Genomic DNA, 18,991 nt, shown 5'->3' with positions numbered 1-18,991 from the left:
GGCGAGCGGCTGTTGCCTCGAGCCTGGACGGAAGTCAACGAGCGTGCCAGGGGGCGGGAGGTTCGCAGGGACATACCTGGCGAAACAACACCCGCTGCCATCCCCGGATTGCCTCCATTGCCAGCCTCGTCGTCCTCAATCCCGTGGGAAGAAGGAGCGACGCAGGGGGCAGCTGGAGTGGCGCTCCATTGGTTGAAGGAAAGCCGCGACCGCAACGTTGCCATGGTCATGTAGTGAGAACATGAACCATCCACAAACGCTGCCTTGGTGTGATCGCAGCCCAGACACACGAGACAGCACCTGTGGCCGTCTGAAGCGGAGAGCACTCTACCGCATCCAGGAACTACACAGGGACGGAAAGGCATCTTTACAAAGATGTGTCCTGAATAGGACGTTCAACGCTAATTTGTATTGCTCTTTAAGAGGGAATTACTCTTTTAGAGAAAATCACTCTTTTATGTAACACTCTTATAAGATTTGCGCTGTCGAAGCAGCCAGGGCAGAGAATGAGAAAGCCGCTGAAGTGCGCCGTAGATCCAACAGCAGTATCGCTCAGAGGTAGAGGAACAGGTGTGTGACTCGCAGCTCACTGCATACACCCCCGCCTTTATACCCGTATGTCTGGGGGCGGGACATGCAAATTCTGTCCGCCATCTTCTCATTGGCATTTTTTCATAGATCAGTGGTATATTCGACGCTCAAGAGAGACCCCAAGTGTCACTTCTTCAACACAACGTCAAAGTGAGCGACAGACGGGGAACATTAGGTTACACAAAATGAATTTTTTTTTTAAGGATTAAATCAAGTAGAAACAGATCTTTAAGGTAATAATTTGTCATTACCTGTGTTCACATAATGTGGATACAATACATTGTGGATACATGTGAACATTGTATCCTACAGAATTTGGTAACACTTTACAATAAGGTTGTACTTAACATTAGTAAATGCATTAGGTATCATGAATTAACAATAAACAAAATAAATGGTTAATGTTCATTTATGAAAATACAATTATTAATTGTCATGTTAACACATAAAACTTTCCATTTAAAATATGTATCAGTATATGTTAAAAATTAACACTAACCAAGATTATTTTAAAGGGATAGTTCATCATTTACTTACCCTCATGCCATCCCAGATGTGCATGACTTTCTGAACACAAACAATGATTTTTAGAAGAATATTGCAGCACTGTAGGTCAAATATAATATAAGTGAATGGGTACCAAAAATATGAAGCTCTAAACACACATAAAGGCAACATAAATGTAATCCAAATGACTCCAGTTCTGAAATACATATCTTCAGAAGTGATATGATAAGTGTGGGTGAGAAACAGATACATTTATTTGTCCTTATGTACTATCAGTCTCCAGATTTACTTTCACATTCTTCTTCTTTTGTTTATGATGATTCATATTCTTTATTCATAATGCCACCTACTGGGCAGGGAGGAGAATTTATGGTACGGATATAATATTGATCTGTTTCTCACCCACATCTAACATATACGCTTCTGAAGTTATAGATTTAACCACTGCAGTCATATTGATTACTTTTATGACGTGTTTATGCATTTCAGAGTTTTAGAATTTTGGCAACCATTCACTTGCATTGTGAGGACCTCAGAGATGAGATAATTTTCTAAAAATCTTTGTTTGTATTCAGCAGAAGAAAGAAAGTCATACCCATCTAGAATGGCTTGAGAGTAAGTAAATGATGAGAGATTTCTAAGGAAATTTGTGGAACTGCTGAACTGTGCTACAATCAGCGCGAGCTTTCAGGATACTCCTGATACATTTTTTACAGGATTAAACATTCAAATAATGTTTAATCCTCAAATAAGCTGTGGTATTCAGATTCATTATTATTTATAATAAAAAAAATTCTCCATAAAACAGAAAGCAATATTACAATATGCATTTAACTATGTATAAAGATTGAGAGGTAGATATGTTCACATGCACACTTCGGAAAAGTAGACCGGAAAGTCTTTACAATTGTGTTAAATGTCCATCAAAGCAGAAAACACCTTCCTCCTTACTAAAATAAATGTAATTACACAAAGCAGCTGTCTCTAAATGCCTGTCTGTTTTCACTAACTGACAGCGCCATAGTCTGTGTGCAGGGATATCCTGCTAGGCTCTGAAATAGTCTAAAAGCTTTCTCATCTTGTTAGACATCTTTAATGCATTCATGTATAGCCTGTTTCACTTTACTCGCCTCTCTATAATCTCACTTTTATGGAACATATAAAGCCTGTTCACTGCACTGATTATTCATAAAAAGATCTAGCTGAACTGTAGTTAAATGTTGTCTATTTTATTTCCGTAGGGGAAAGAACGTTCATTTGCATCTCATCCATCTTGTACGAACACCTGATGTATAAGGAGACATGGGCAGGGGTAAGAATTCCCAAGAAAGTCACAGATGGATTGGATCGCTGACAAGTTAGACATATTGAGGTTGCAATCAGTGTAAACACAACATGTTGTCACAGTCACATAGATTAAATCTAATCGAAGGTGTTATATACAGTTCATTAAATGTAAACAATGTCAGTGTAACATAATGTATACTATATAAAATATAATCACAGATTAGTACAGCATATCCTGAGTGTTAACAGACTGTCATTTACTGACATTGAGCCATTGCATAAATAAAGCAACTTCTAGATCTAGTTTCTAGATCTTCTAGATTTTTTTTTTGCAGTAAAAGGCCAGACAGGCCATAAATCCTGACCTTATGTGGGAAGCTGAAGCATGTTTTTAAATATCGCTACAATATACAGAGAATTTAATATGACTGGGGAATTAAAACAGTAAGCGAAAGCAAAAAGAGTATATTTAGATGTTACACTGGTTCCTGAGGCCTTCAGTCATTGAACAGGTCTCCCTCCACAGAGCCAGCAGGGCTTTAGATATTGGAAAGGGAACTAAAAAGCACAGATATGGAAAAAAGTGCTCTGGAAAGTAGACTGATAGGATCAATATCTAGCAGTGACTAGTGAACAGTACACAAAAGTTCTGCAGGCCTCCAATTCCACTCGACAGTACGATCGTGATCATTTGTATGAGATGGCAAAATCAGAAAATATTGTACAACTTGACTCATATGGAAAGGTACTATTTTTTATCCCATGGAGACCAATCAATCAACAAACATAATTTTAAATGGATTCAATACAGGCACCAATACAGGTTTATGTTTGAGTTTGAAAAAATTGCAATAACATTATCTGCTTATGTGTTTATATTTCTTGATGTTTTTGTATGAGCAAACTCATACAGTGTCTTACGATTTTGCCATCTCGTACTTATTTTTACAACTTTTAATATGACTGGGTTTATTACAACTTTTAATAAGACCGGGTTTAAAATGGCCTATCACCAAAAGCAAAACACTTTCCAATGGTTGACCGATATATCGGATTTACCAATTAATCTGGGTCTATAGTTGTGTTTTTTAACTATCAGCTATCAGAAAAAAATTAACTCAGATAGTTTCCAATAGTTATTTTTGATTTAATTTCTCTGTGGCTAGCGCTGGAGGGTTCTACATTCCACAGCATAACTGCACCCTCTAGAGGTTAAATAAAAACAATTACTGACTCCGCGTGGAGTTTGTTGTGCAACGAGACTAGGCTGTTTATAGAGATGGACGCTTCAAAAGTGGGATTAGAAACATTGACAGAGAAAAAGCAAAGTATGTATATAATATATGTTGTTGTTATTGTTATGGAACAATAAATCAGTAATTGAAGACAACCAAAGGTGGTTTGATAATTAATTTGTTTATAACGAATCACTGCACTGGAGAATGGCATTGCTGACAAGGTGGAGAGGACGCTAAGATTAGCTGTTTGGAAACTGCTTACCTTTACTCTTAATATACTGTTTTGAATATAAAAAAATCGCTTATGAATTTGTGCATATTGTTTTTTCCTGGGTTGAGGGGCATCCTATATGTTCCAGTCAGATTATAAACATGAGTACCCTGAAGATGTTATCTAAGTGAATTTACAAGTTAATTATCAGCAGTAAATCAATCATTAAAGCCAAGATTATATGTAAATCAATCATTACGCCAAGCCTCACTGCAAGGGCATGACCATGGCAACGTTGCGATCACGGCTCGCTTTCGTAAGAAAGCAAGTCACCTCAGCGGCTTCCTACCTTGGCCCTTCTACCTACTGGTATGAGGCCAGTGCAGCGAGCACTGGGGGCGATTTGGGGACCACAATGGGACCACCTCCACCTCCCATTCCCCGGCACGCTCGTTTGCTCCAGTTAGGCTTCCAGATGAGTGCGCCGGTTTGTCTCAGGGCGAGTTCGACCTTTTGTTCAGTGCCCGCAATGGTGTTGAGTTTTCGAGCATAGCATGAGATCACCCAGACGCGGAATCGACGATTGGTATCTGAGCTGCTCACAGCAAAGCCCCGCCCCAGTTCCTTTCTTCCCGGAAGTGCACGAGGAGCTGACGAGTTCGTGGGAGGCACCTTTCACTGCCCGGTCCCGATCTCTCAGCACGACCCCCCCCCACTCTCACTACCCTCGATGGCGGAGCGGCCAGGGGTTACTCGCCAATGCCCCCTGTGAATAAGGCACTCGCGGTGCACCTGTGCCTGCCAAGAGCCGGTCCCTGGCGAGGGCGCCCGAAGCTCCCGTCCAAGGCCTGTAGGCTCACGTCATCCATGACGGCTAGAGCCTATGGCGTCGTTGGACAAGCCGCCTCTGCCCTGCACGCCATGGCTCTCCTGCAAGTCCACCAAGCCAAGGTGCTGAATGAACTGCAAGGGTAATTTTGCCCTGGGACTTATGTAGGATCTGAAAGGTGGGACTTATGTAGGATCTGAAGGTACGAAACACCTCCTCCCCCCTCCTCGACCAATCCACCAGTGAGTATCAGGAGTCAAGTAAGTGCTCTGATGTCTCTCGACTCAGCACCACCACACAGCTCAAACCCCGTGAATGTGGCTTCCCTGGCTCCGCCCTGCCGCGAGGCTCCACCCGCCAGTACGTCCGACAAAATTGTTCCCCTGGTCCCTCTCGCCCGGAGCTTGGACGCGTGGCTTACGATTTCCAACTCGTCGCGATGGCTGACCCGGACCGTCCGACTCGGCTATGTGATTCAGTTCACCAGGCCTCCGCCCAGGTTTCCCAATGTCTACTTCACAAGGGTGAAGGACGAGAATGCCGCCACCTTGTTCACGGAAATTGCCACCCTTGTATGGAAGCGTGCGATATGGGAGCCTGTCCCTCCAGCCGAAATGAAGAGTCGGTTCTACAGCCCCTACTTCATTGTACCGAAAAAAGATGATGGGTTGCGGCCAATCTTGGACTTACGAGTTCTGATCTGGGCCTTAAACAGACTCACCTTCAAGACGTTGACGTTAAGATGCATTCTAACGAGTGTCCGGCATCAAGATTGGTTCGTGGCGGTAGACATGAAGGACGTGTTCTCCCACGTCTCGATTCTGCCTCGATACAGACCCTGTCCTTGTCCCCTCGCGTCTTCACGAAGGTCGCAGGGGCTGCCCTTGCCCCGGTAAGGGAAGTGGGCTTCCGCATTATCAACTATGTCGATGACTGGCTAATTCTAGCTCACTCTCGGCACGTGTTGTGTGCACACAGGGACCTGGTGCTCATGCACCTCAACCGGCTAGGGTTAACTGGGAAAAAAGAGCAAGCTCCTCCCGGTTCAGAGCATCTCTTTTCTAGAACTGGAGTTGGACTCAGTCTAGATGACGGTGTGCCTCACGAACGAGTATGCACAGTCGGTGTTGGCCTGTATGAATGCGTTCAGACAGAAGACTGCGGTTCCACTGAAACTATTTCAGAGGCTGATTAGTCGTCTCTCGGCCTGTTTTCCAACCTTAGTTATTGTGTCGGCAAAACCCACTATCGGTTGACCTCTACTTTACACCTAAGAAAAGTATATACAGTTTAATTGTACATAACATTCCTGTTTTTAGCATAATGTGCTATACTGTAATAAGAACTCATAATTATAGAACTTGTGGAACTCCATACTTGTTGGAATGGGGCCCTGAATCTTCTTGATCTTTAAAGGAATAGCTCACCCAAAAATGACAAGTTTTCATGTTGAATGTCATTCCAAACCTGTGTGACTTTCCTTTGTCAAACACAAAGGTGAATTTTTGAAGAACATCTTGGCCACTCTTTTCTTTATAATCAAATAAATGTGGACTGGGGCTGTAATATAGGTATTTTTCTCAAACAAATCTATCGAATTACTTTGACGAATGACGAATTTAGTGTATGAGTTATATAGATGACTTTTAATATACTTTTATGCAACACATTCTCTGACGTTTGTTCAATAGCCCTGCGTGTCAATCTACAGATGCCAAAAGCACCTTCTGGCATCAGTTTTATGACACATCCGGCAAGTGCGTTCTTTTCAACGTGAAAACTTTGACATCAACCGACTGACGCGATGGGCATTAGAATTTTAACATTGTTTAATTATATGTTGGGGTACAATTTTGTCATCGTGATATATGTTGGGGGTATGATTCTCATTTAATTTGATCACATTTATTCACAGTGGTTAATATTTAATCTGTTGTTTATCTGTCTATTTAATCTGTCTGTACACATCCTGCAATGCTGAAGTAACCCATTTCATTCCGGGAGTGTTCCGAGTCTTACAATCATTTTATGTGAAGATCAAACATAAATGTAAGTTTTTAATCATCGATCAAGGACACCTGGCATTCACCGTAACACATCCTTCACAAGTTTTGCTACAATACATAAAAAATATTCTGCCTCAAGCATGATGACACGGGTTTGACGTCAGAGACTCAAGTTCAATTATATGTAATGAGAACAAGTTGTTTTATGTTGTTGTTTTTTACATTTGCTTGACAGCCACAGTCCTCACTTGCTTTCATTACATGTAAAAGAGTGGCCAAAAATTCACTTGTGGTGTTCCACAGAAGAAAGAAATTCTTGCAGTTTTGGAACAACTGAGGAGTGAGTAAATAATGACAATATGAAATTAATTTTTTTTTTATTAATGACACATTTTCATAATCCATTAAGTTTAGTTAAGTTAGTCTGGACTTAGATTCTAGTAGAGTAGATGAGTGAAATAGAGAGGTGCTAATTTTCCCACAGGCTTCCCTCAGGCCTCACCACTCAAGCTGAAAACACAGCCTGACATACTTAAAACACATACAAACACAGAAAGAGAGAGAGAGAGAGAGAGAGAGAGAGAGAGAGAGAGATTAAAGGATGTTTGGATAAATGTCTGGGGTCTCCTTTGTATAGGGAGAATCCACCATTCTGGGGAAGAGGGTAGGTTTGAGCCTTCACTTCTCTCTCTCTCTCTCTCTCTCTCTCTCTCTCTCTCTCTCTCTCTCTCTCTCTCACACACTTCTTTGAATCATTTTATAGCAAGACGACCACTTAATCCCCTTCACATTTATTCCATGAAGCTAGCCTGAAGTACACAATCCCTATCAAATAAAGGATACTCTGAAATCTGGATCTTTATTTACTTACTTAACTTTCTTTGGAAGTTAGGAGTTTATGTGCCTCGCTGTGCTAATGTTTTTTTAAGATCTCTAAAGAAATTTATATAAAAGGAAAAATGTAGTTTAATACTGAAATGTTCAGTCTTGAGAATATGTTGAGTGATGTGGTTGTTGTAGAATACTGATACATGTACAGTACTTTTCCATTGACTCTTTTTCCATCTCATGATGATCACTCATGTCCCTCATTGTATTATTTTTTATTGGACTGCGGAGGAGAGCTGTTTCTTGAGAATATATTCTTTTTCAGCATAGGGAGCAAGTGCAAAAACCTAGGGCATATTTTTGGGGTCAGCTGTTCAGTAAAATTGTTCTGGGAGTGTATGAGACACATTTGTTGTTTCTTTAATGGGGTTTTCTCTCCCACACTCTTAATAACTGAACAGTGTGTACCATTGAATTCCCTCAATGTGTAGCTGTGTTCAGCCATAGCAGAACGTATTTAGTAGAGATGGGCCACTTCTATTAAAATTAATAGGATAAATTGGAACAGTCAACGGATGTAGAAAAGGAAGTCCTACCTTACAGGTACAAGAGCCAATCACCTTTCAGATACAGCCATCACCTGTCAATCAACTCGAGATGTGCATGCACATTAGTTATACAAGCTGGGAAAATTGTGTGTTTTGGCATCATTTCAGCTAAAGAAGCACAATTTATGATACAGGTGTTGTCAGATTTTACTGTTGATTTTAAATGTTCTTTGATCGTATTCTTGACCAACCATTTTAGAGATTTTGGTCTTTCCCCATTGAAGTAGACAGGAGCTGCACTTGTATGCAGCTTGTTTACATAGAAAAATTGCTGCCCGAGAGCATTACAAAGATGGCCACCGAGTGGACTGACGTGCTAAAAAGACTTTGGCCATAGTCTCATCCTCTCTAAAGATGTGCACATACACACTCACACACTTATAAACACATCCATACACTACTGTGCAAAAGTCTTAGACAAATAAGATATTTTAAAACATTTTATCTTATAAGATATTTATCTTAAGATTAAGCTATTTATATCTTTATCTTTAGTGTGTCAATAGGAAATACACTAAACATGTTAGACTCCCAAACATTGCTTTTGCCAAAAAAAACAAAAAAACAAATACAAATACAAAATAATATTACTAACATTATCACTGGACCTTAGGAGAGTTAATAAAAATATATAAAATAAGAGCATTTCATGACCCCTTTAATTGATAGGTGAAAACTATTTAGGCACTATTTAGGCATTATCCTCCATTCAATGCATACTTGTATCCTCTTCACACAATGTGCCATAAGGTGCACAATATTTTTTCTTTTGCAGCACCTTATGTTCAACAAATAACACTTCTCTTATCTTGTAGAACCATTTTATGCTGTAGGGATCTTGTTCTGCTGAAAATGGTTCTTTTGAGCTTTCATTATAGGTTCCTCAGAATGGCATATTGATTTCTGGACACTTTAAAGGTATAGTTCAGTCATGACAACTCTCGGAAAGATATAGAATGTGAATGTGGGTATGACAGTGTGACACCTTTCTTGAAAGAGGACAGGGAACAGGTCTCTGGCACAAGGTAAGCCTTTTTTATTATTCACACTCTATACTGTGTATACACACATATATCCATACAGGAAACACTGGGTTGCTGTAGGTCGGGCTTCCCTCTGCTCTGTGGCTGCTGGCTTTTAATCCGCTCTCCTCGCTCTACTGCAATTAGAGACAGGTGTTAGACATAATTTAGCTCAGGTGTGGCGCCCTTACAGCTCTTCTCTCCCGGACGGGAGCTTGACCACGCCCCGCTGCCACATACCCCCACCGCCCGACTCAGGCGAGGCGTCATCCGGCCTGCCTACCACTCCCCATTTCTGGAGAGGAAGTGGCGGCAGCCATCTGCACCCCGGTCTGTGGACCACCTTGAACTTAAAAGGCTGGAGGGCTAGATACCAGCGGGTGATCCGGGCGTTGGTATCTTTCATCGCGATGGAGCCACTGGAGTGGGGCATGATCCGAGCAGAGGGTGAAGGCCCGCCCCAGCAGGTAGTATCGGAGGGTGAGGACCGCCCACTTGATGGCCAGACACTCCTTCTCCACGGTGCTGTACTTAGTCTCCCTTAAGGAGAGCTTCCGGCTAATGTACAGCACGAGGCTCCTCCCCTCCACCAGCTGTGAGAGTCGGCCCCCAGCCCTCTGTCTGAAGCGTCCGTCTGTAATAGAAAGGAGAGAGAAGTCAGGTGCATGCAAAAGCGGCCCCCACAAAGTGCAGCTTTAATCTGCGTAAGCGCCTGTTGGCACTGCTCCGACCATTGGACGGATCTGGAGCCCCCTTTTTAGTGAGGTCAGTCAGCGGGCTGGTGGCGTCCGAATAATTAGGTACAAATCTTCTGTAATAGCCAGCCAGCCCCAGGAACTGCCTCACCCCCTTTTTGGTCTTGGGTCTAGGGCAAGTCGCATGTCGCCCGCGGTCTTATCAATTTGGGGGCGCACCTGGCCATGACCCAAGTGGAACCCCAGATACCGTACCTCCACGCGCCCAACCGCGCACTTCTTAGGGTTTGCTGTGAGCCCGCTCGCCGCAGCGATCTCAGGGCGGCCCTCAGATGTTGCATGTGCCGCTGCCAATCATTGCTATAAATGATGATGTCATCTAAATAGGCAGCGGCGTGCGCGGTGTGCGGTCTGAGGATTCGATCCATGAGCAGCTGAAGCGTGGCTGGTGCCCCAAACAAACCGAAAGGAAGTGTTACAAATTGGTGTAATCCAAGCGGCGTGGTGAAGGCTGTTTTCTCGCGGGACATTGGTGTCAAGGGGATCTGCCAATAACCCTTTGTTAAATCCAGGGTCGAGTAAAATCGAGCAGTACCTAACCGATCGAGCAGTTCATCAACACGGGGCATTGGAGTGCAGCGTCAAATTTAGACACCGCGTTGACTTTTCTGTAATCCACACAGAACCGAACAGACCCATCACTCTTGGGAACAAGAACAACCGGGCTGGACCAATCACTGTGGGATTCCTCTATTACGCCCATATCAAGCATTGCATCTAATTCTTCCGAGCGATTTTCTTTCTATGTTCGGAGTAGCGATAGAGGCGACAACGCACCACAGCGCCCGGCTCGGTCTCGATGTGGTGCTGTATGAGGTTTATGCGGCCGGAGAGGGAAAACACGTCCGCAAACTCTTTTTGTAACTCAGAAACCTCTGTGAGCTGCAGCGGTGAGAGTTGGTCTCCACAAGTGACCGGAGTGTTGAGATTGTAGTCTTTGTTTATCTCCGGTCCGAGCTCCGCCCCTCCGGAACTACCGTGGCCAGCGTCACAGAGGCCGCCTCCTCCCTCCATAATTTCAGGAGGTTGAGGTGATAAATTTGGCAGCGCCCCTCTGTCGAGTGCGTACAACCTCATAATCGAGATCCCCCACTCGTCGTGTGACCTCAAAGGGTCCTTGCCACTTGGCGAGTAATTTAGAGCTTCGATGTTGGGAGTAATCTGAGTACCTTGTCTCCGGTGCAAATTCCGTAGCCGAGCACCCCTGTCATACAGCCGGCGTTGGCGTTCTTGAGCTTGGAGCAAATTCTCCTGTGTTAGTAAGCCCCAGTGTGTGGAGTTTTGCTCTAAGATCAAGAGCGAATTGAATTTCATTTTTACTGTTAGAAGGTCCCTCCTCCCATGCTTCGCGGATGGCGTCAAGGACACCGCGGGCGTCGCCCGTACAACAGCTCAAGCGGGGAGAACCGGTGGAGGCTTGCGGGACCTCTCGTACCGCAAACAACAGGGGTCTAGCCACTTATCCCAATTTCTAAGCGTCATCGTGTATGCAATTCACGAATCATGTTCTTGAGCGTTCTATTAAACCGTTCCACTAGGCCATCTGTCTGAGGATGGTAGCAGCTAGTCGTGAGTCGATTTGATGCCCAAGAGCTCGTAAAGTTAGCGAAGTGTTACGTGACATAAAAGTTGTGCCTTGATCGGTGAGGATTTCGCTCGGGATCCCCACCGGGAGATTATCTTGAAGAGTGCCCCTGCAACACTGCGTCGCGGAGATGTTGCTCAGAGGCACTGCTTCGGATATCAGCGTCGCGTAATCCACTAGGACTAACACGAAGCGATGTCCGGCGTGCTGACCGTTCTAATGGCCCGGCGAGGTCCATCCCAATTCTTTCGAAGGGGACCTCGATTAATGGTAGAGAGCGCAATGGCGCTTTTGGGGTGGCGGTGGGTTTACCAGCTGACATTCACGGCACGCCGCACACCACCTGCGGGCGTCACCGCCAATGCCCGGCCAATAGAAGCGGGCTATTAGGCGGAGAAGTGTTTTCCGTTCCCCTAGGTGACCGGCCATAGGATTATAGTGAGCCGCCTGGAAAACCATTTCCGGCGGCTCCGTGGAATCAATAATTGCGTTACTTCCTCCTTTGTTTGGGCGTCCTCGTCACCCTGTATAGCGATCTTTAATAAGCGAAAAATCACGGATATGAAACGGCGACACCGGCGGAGTTGTTGACCATCGATTACTCTCACTTGGTCAAAAGCGTGCTTAAGGGTTTCATCTCGCGACTGCTCCAAGGGAAGTCCCCTCCGAGAATTCCCTGAGAGGAGGAGCGTCCACCTCGCCCCTTCCCGTCATTCGAGCGGCCGAGGATGGCCCGGCTCCGCCTCCCCGCCAAAGCATCGCACATCACACACCCTTCACTTTCATGCAGGACCCATCCGCACAAACCCCCTCCAATAATTTTCTAAAATTCGGCCAATCCGTACCCAAAATTAGCGGATGGGTGAGGCGAGGCTAACCGCTGCCTCTACACTATGCTTTTCTCCCCTGAATTTGATCGCCAGAGTCACCACGGGATATTTGTGAACATCCCGTGCACACACCTTACCCTCACCAGTTTAGCTGAGCCCAAAGCCCGGGTTGAACCAAGCGTTGGTGGATGGTGGTCTGGTTACAGCCGGTATCCAACAAAGCTTGGTATGTACCCCTAGATTCTTACCGAATCCGGTGCGGCTCCAACCCGATCGGGGGCAGCCTGTGGAACATCGGAGACCGCACCACTGCCCCTACTTCCATCAGCGGACACTGATCCGGAAGTGGTCGGGTCTCCGCACCTCCAGCAGACCGGCCCAGGCGCTGCGGCCGCACCCGTGCTGGCGGGTGCCCCCACCTGAGGAGGAGGCGGCTGAAAGATGGGGAAGGGCTTGGCGGGTGTTCCCAAGGCGGGGAGTTGAGGCGCAAGCGCTCAGCGCCTGCGAGGGCAGGAGCGGACCCTGGGGAGAGAGCAGAGCGAGAGGGAAGAGGGGAGGGAAAAAAACAGGGGAAGACACAGGGGAAGGGGAGACAGACAGAGAGGGCTCATCCGCCCTGGGAATCGCCGCCATGTGGTCCTCCAGCGAGTTGAGCGGCCTCCTCCAGCGGCGCCGGGCGGTGGCACTGGACCCACTCGGCCGTCTTCGGGGCAGGCGCTGAACAAACTGCTCCAGTACCACCTGGTCGATTAATTCCTCGGCGCCGCGGTCCGCGAGCAGCCACCTCCGACAGGCATCACGGAGCAGCTGGCCGAGCGCAAGCGGGCGGTCGGACTTTTCGAGCTTCAGGGCCGGAAGAGCTGGCGACTTTCCTCCGGGCTCCGACCAACCCGTTGCAGGATGGCTTTCCTCAGGTCGTGGTAGGCCAGGAGGCTTGTTGCCGGCAGTTGTTGGGCCGCGAGTTGTGCTTCCCGGACAGAAGAGGGACTAGGCGGGCGCCCATTGGTCTTGGGGCCACCCCAAATTTCTGCTGTCCGCTCGAAGAGGTCGACGAACGCCTCAGGGTCATCTGCCGGCCCCATCTTCTGCAGCGCGGGTGGGGAACAGCGTGGCGCTGGTGTCGGGGTCGCGGCTGCGGCTGGAGCGGCCTCCTGGCTGAGTAGGCTCCGGATAGCGTGTCGGTCCTCTGCTTGAGCCCGCATGATTTCGAAGAACCGCCGATCCTGGTCTTGCCGGAGCTCAAGCAGGGATTGTTGGTGGCTCTGATGGAGTGTCGCGAGGGATTGGAGGACTTCCGCCAGCTGGGAGGACTCTATGGGGCGACATTGTTCCATTGTTAATGTCCCGGGTTTCGGCACCAGTGTGACACCTTTCTTGAAAGAGGACAGGGAACAGGTCTCTGGCACAAGGTAAGCCTTTTTTATTATTCACACTCTATACTGTGTATACACACATATATCCGTACAGGAAACACTGGGTTGCTGTAGGTCGGGCTTCCCTCTGCTCTGTGGCTGCTGGCTTTTAATCCGCTCTCCTCGCTCTACTGCAATTAGAGACAGGTGTTAGGCATAATTTAGCTCAGGTGTGAGCGCCCTTACCGCTCTTCTCTCCCGGACGGGCGCTTGACCACGCCCCCGCTGCCACAGACATATTGATGGATATTGGTCATGGCGGACTAGATCTGCTACGCTGCTGCTGCTGCTGCTACTGCTGCTGCTGCTGTTGCTGAAGTGCAACTATAGACTCTTTATACTTCTATAAAATACACATACATACCAGTGGTGTAGTCTGGGCCATACTCATGTACCATATGCTTACTTTTTTCCCTGGGCTGTTTGTGTATAACGACTTCTAAGGATCAGTATTTGTGTATACCCTTGGTATACCCACTTGTTTTGCTGCTTCAGAAGTGCATAATCTAATGTCGTTAGTTTCCATTTAATTGTATTGGATGTTGTTTTGTGAAACTGGAGATTCTTTGTTGTAATTGGTGCATTATCACTTGAATTCTGCCATTCCCCAGCCCTGACAACTGATGTCACCGTCATCATCGACTGAGAGAATATATGACAGTATGTGGAGAGAGAGAGTACCCTCACGCTGAAGCAGTATCAGGTCAAATTAATTAACAAAATATGCCAAACGTCCTGTAAAATAAGGAATCGTCCCAAAATTGAAGTAAAAAATTGTGTTACGTATGAAATACATACACAATGCCGTTTGTCCCGTATTTTAGCGTCATACACCCAAACTGCTGGGAATGTTTCACAAATCAAGAGAAATTTACCAGAAATGCTCACACCTTTCGCATGAGTTGTGTGGGATATCGGCTGTTGTTTACACAGTTGATCAGTGACAATCAGTGAGAGTTTTGTGTCAGAAGATAATTTTGACAAAGTGATTAAGGATTCAAGTGCATTCTAATTGTTTCCCACCATTGGGATTTTAAAACACCAGTAAACACACCTATTCATGACATGCCATTTCATTTTATTGCACATGTCAGAACTCAGAGAGAGAGAGAGAGAGAGAGAGAGAGAGAGAGTGAGAGAGGTAAGAAACACTGCATTACTGCATAATTCAAAATAAAAGTACAGTAGTACAGGGATAGTTAAAACATAATGTGATTTTCTTACATTTCCCTTATGATAAACACTATTTACTGCCAAAACATAGAAATGCATTATTTTCATGTTAAGCCTTTTCTCTCCCTTTCTTTCTTCTTCCTGGTCATTATATTAAAGCATTTCCATTTGAAGTTTAGTAGGGGACGTTCGCACTAAACACATTTTTGCATCCGTCTGAGCTGTTTTTCAATGTAAAGCAGCGTCTTGCACACAAACTCCTGTAAATATGGGTCATTCCTTCTGTGTCATTTAAGACCAAATTACAAATGTGTGTGGTATTTATTTTGTTTTATTTCACCCGATTGGTTAAAAAACATAAAGACTTTGTATAATGTTACACACTTCTGTGGGCATAAAAGTACAAATTTAAATAACTGTGTAGAGTGGAGGAGGGCAGGGCCAGGCTGGAATGATGCACGCCCGGTCCCCAATCAGCCTGATGGGGTGCATGAGGGATAAAGGCGGCCGGTGACGACAGTTTGTGAGAGAGAGAATTATGGGCAGCTGCCCTGAATGTGTTGTGTTTCTTTTTATTTAATTAAATATTATTTATATTGTTAAGCCAGTTCTCGCCTTCTCCTTGCCCATCTAAACCCCCTTACACTGGTGCCGAATCCCGGGAAGGAGGAGGGATGCCCGTCGCAGAGTCCTTGACACTGCCGTCCACCCAGGGAGCGCCGCTGCCATCCGTCCGGGTGACGGACTAGCCTAACTGCGAACGGCCACTGTCCGCGGGATGAGTGGGGACTGGACTCCCCAAGTGTCTGGAGCGATGGAGCCGCTGCCATGGGTGGAGGAGTGTCCCCACATGGTGACATTAAAGCAGACGGACGTTCTGTCCACTGGGGGTCGGAGGTTTGACTCCGGTCCGCCCGGGGAGGAGCAGCTGTCGTCCGCCTGAGAGTGTGGAGGAGTGATCAGGGACCACGGGACGGTGCATCAGAGAACCGGTGAGTGAGCTGGGGGGGGGGCATACATAATTTCCGGGGACTCCCCAGCCTGAGGCAACAGCGGAAGGAGTGTAGAGCGGATGAGGGCAGGGCCGGGCTGGAATGATGCACGCCCGGTCCCCAATCAGCCTGATGGGGCAAGTGAGGGATAAAGGCGGCCGGTGATGACAGTTCGAGAGAGAGAATTGCCCTGTATTTGTTTGTGAGTGTCTTTTTATTTAATCAAATATAATTTATATTGTTAAGCCGGTTCTCGCCTCCTCCTTGCCCATCTAAACCTCCTTACAAACTGAAATCCTTTTCTATTGCACTGTGTCATTTTCTCATGTCCCCAAAACTGCACGTCAAACATCTATGACAAAAATAAATGCTAAATCATTGGATTTCTATATTTCCCCCAAATACAGTTAAGAGTTTAGTGTTACATTCTCTCACTTACAGTTTGTTTGTGTGTCCATTGATTTCTTGTGCACACTGTTATGTCATGATATTATGATCTTTCATTGAAGATATACTGTATGTTAGGAAATTACATCACACACTCAGGAGGTGTACATTACCCATTCAGCAAAATTACTTTGAATTATATGAAGTTTATAACTCTGTTGTTTTATTTATGTTTTCCTTTATTTTGTGGCGTTAGTCATATGTGGTCAAGCATAACACGTCCACCCTGTTATGAGAAGATATATGGGAATCGTAAATATTGGTTTACAAATATGTTTCCTAGATATCAATCACAGACCATGTATTGGCTAATTTATCCACTGAATTTCAACCCTGTTATTGTCCACCCTGATGCTGCCCATTGAACTGGATGGACATCTGAAGTTTTTAGAAATATAGCTTGACCAGTATGACTAATACAATATTTAATATGTCCCTGTAATGATGAAACATGAAGAAACTTTTATTTTTCAAACTTTTCAAAGTCGTTATGTCACAGAATTGTAGGAATGACCCATTAATGATATGTACAAAGTTGCTGTTCCACCACTCTCTATACGCAGATTACGCAGTCAACAGTAACAGTAAAGTCCAATATAACCGTTTTGGATAAAAGATAACAAGTCAAAGAACCTATCAGCTTGCACCACATATAGTTACATGGCTGATCTTTAGTAATTTCACCAAAATATTTAAATTATATCATCATGTAATCACTCTCATGTCGTTCCAAACCCATATGACGTGCACGAACCAATGAGGCTTGATGTTATTAATGTATAACCATATTTTATTTGGGTGCTCTATACATGGAATTGATCAATGATTTGATTTTAGAGTGACTTAAATTGTGGTCTATTTGACATAAAAAGAGATAGTATTTCTTAAGAAGACTTAAAAGTCAAATGGAATAATTTTGACACTTTGGGGTGCATTAACGTGAGTCACTATCACCTGCTAATGTAGGGGAATCAGCGATTGTGATGTTCTGTAAAATTTCTTCTTGTGTGTTCCACAGAAGAAATAAAGTCAAATGGTTTGGAACAACATGGGTGGGTAGATTTTATTTTATTTTATTATTTTTTTTTTTTTCTTAATGCTTGAGAAAAAAAATGTTTTTTGTAGAATGTAAAAAGTTATCCTATGGCACCAGGCTTTACATTTTTTTTTATAATAAATAAGAAAAATAAATACTTTTTAGAGAGTGAAGCATGCATGTGAACATAAGGGAAGTGAGATTACAGAGGAAAAATTACAAGTGTACACACAACTAATATGAATTTATTCATAGTCAAAAGTGATCCAAAGAGTAAATACAGAGCCATACACGTTTATGTGAAATTTTGTGGGTTTTACGTGCTATTTATGTGATATTTCTTCCTTTACTATTCAGATTTACTATGAAAATCTTGCACATAATCACACGAGATGCTTTCACACAAAATTATTTCACAAAAGTGAATGTCCTTGCTGTGTGTCTGGGCTGATCTGATGTAATGTTACATCAGCCTCCCTCTGTCTTCATTCTTATTTACAGAACACTGTATCAGGCTTTACACACACTCACACACACTTTCTTAAACACACATATGAAAGAAATACAATAAAAAAAAAAAACAGAAACGTGTGGTTTGACCTAGATTTACTTTCACTCCCTATTTCAACATAATAAGCATTGATTGACAAAAAGATCAAACTTCAGTACCTGATGCGGGAAATAGGAGTTTATCATCAGTCTAAAGCCAAGTCACTTGGTAATCAGAACATGTTTACAACAAGTGCAGTGAAATGGGTCATGGAAGCAAGGAGTGAGAATACACTGAAGGACTGAGTTGTGTAAAGTAAACCTAACAACTTGTGTAATGGAAGAAGCAACAGATGCCTTTTATGTCACATGAAGAATGGTGAGAATTGGAGACTTCTGCTGAAACATCATGACTCAGGACTACAATGACACCACTAAATATTGTTTCTACAACATGACACCTCCTTACTCACACATGCAATAAACGCATGATTACAGGACAAGAGGAAAAAAGGGAAAGACAAACAGTAAAGGAGTGAAAAAGGGGAGTGTTTGAGAGAGTAGAATGGTGAGAGAGAGCGAGAGAGAGAGAGAGAGAGAGAGAGCAAGTGGAGGGAGAGGCTATTTAACATTTTATTAGTTTAGACTCGTCACAGCGTATAAGAAGTTTGCTTTACTTTGTGCTTTGAGAACACCTAGATCAGGCCTCACATGTGCCAAGGGGAGGCACACTATTGTGTTAGAAGAGTATCAGTTCTATCAAATTGTGTGCCGATGAGTGTAAAAGAGTGAGTTTGAGTGTGTTTGTGAAGGAGTTAGTTAACAAGATGCCCAGGAGGACAGTGCCAGTTCCCCTTGCCAAGGAGGGTCCAACTCAATGTAATTTTGGAGAGAAAGACCCTCTCAACACAAATGGAGACAGCAATGGAGCCCCCAAGGAGAAGGTGGAACTGCGCAAGAAGGTGACCCTGCTCCGAGGAATCTCGATAATCATTGGGACAATTATTGGAGCAGGAATATTCATCTCTCCAAAGGGAATTCTGCAAAACTCTGGCAGTGTGGGAATGTCACTGGTAGTATGGGTTGCCTGCGGGATTCTCTCTCTTTTCGGTGAGTTTCACATAATTTAAAACACAACACATACA

The 18,991-nt window shown here is 44.5% G+C and overlaps 1 protein-coding gene across 2 annotated transcripts in view; it reads left to right on the top strand.

Annotated features, from left to right (window-relative positions):
- Positions 1-18,991, top strand: part of LOC127659709 (cystine/glutamate transporter-like) — a 62,405-nt gene that overhangs the window by 16,415 nt on the left and 26,999 nt on the right. Inside the window, exon 2 of one of the 2 annotated variants that reach the window (XM_052149653.1) lies at positions 2,340-2,410. In XM_052149653.1, coding sequence (XP_052005613.1) covers positions 2,401-2,410 — 10 coding nt within the window. In that variant the 5' untranslated portion in view covers positions 2,340-2,400. Of the gene's footprint in view, positions 1-2,339; positions 2,411-18,473; positions 18,957-18,991 lie in introns of those variants that run through there. The other variant, XM_052149652.1, reaches the window with a different exon arrangement.

The sequence above is a fragment of the Xyrauchen texanus genome, chromosome 19 (assembly GCF_025860055.1).
Source record: "Xyrauchen texanus isolate HMW12.3.18 chromosome 19, RBS_HiC_50CHRs, whole genome shotgun sequence".
Taxonomy (NCBI): domain Eukaryota; kingdom Metazoa; phylum Chordata; class Actinopteri; order Cypriniformes; family Catostomidae; genus Xyrauchen; species Xyrauchen texanus.
Note: the sequence above shows the minus strand (reverse complement) of the source record. Positions and strands in the feature narration are given on the sequence as shown.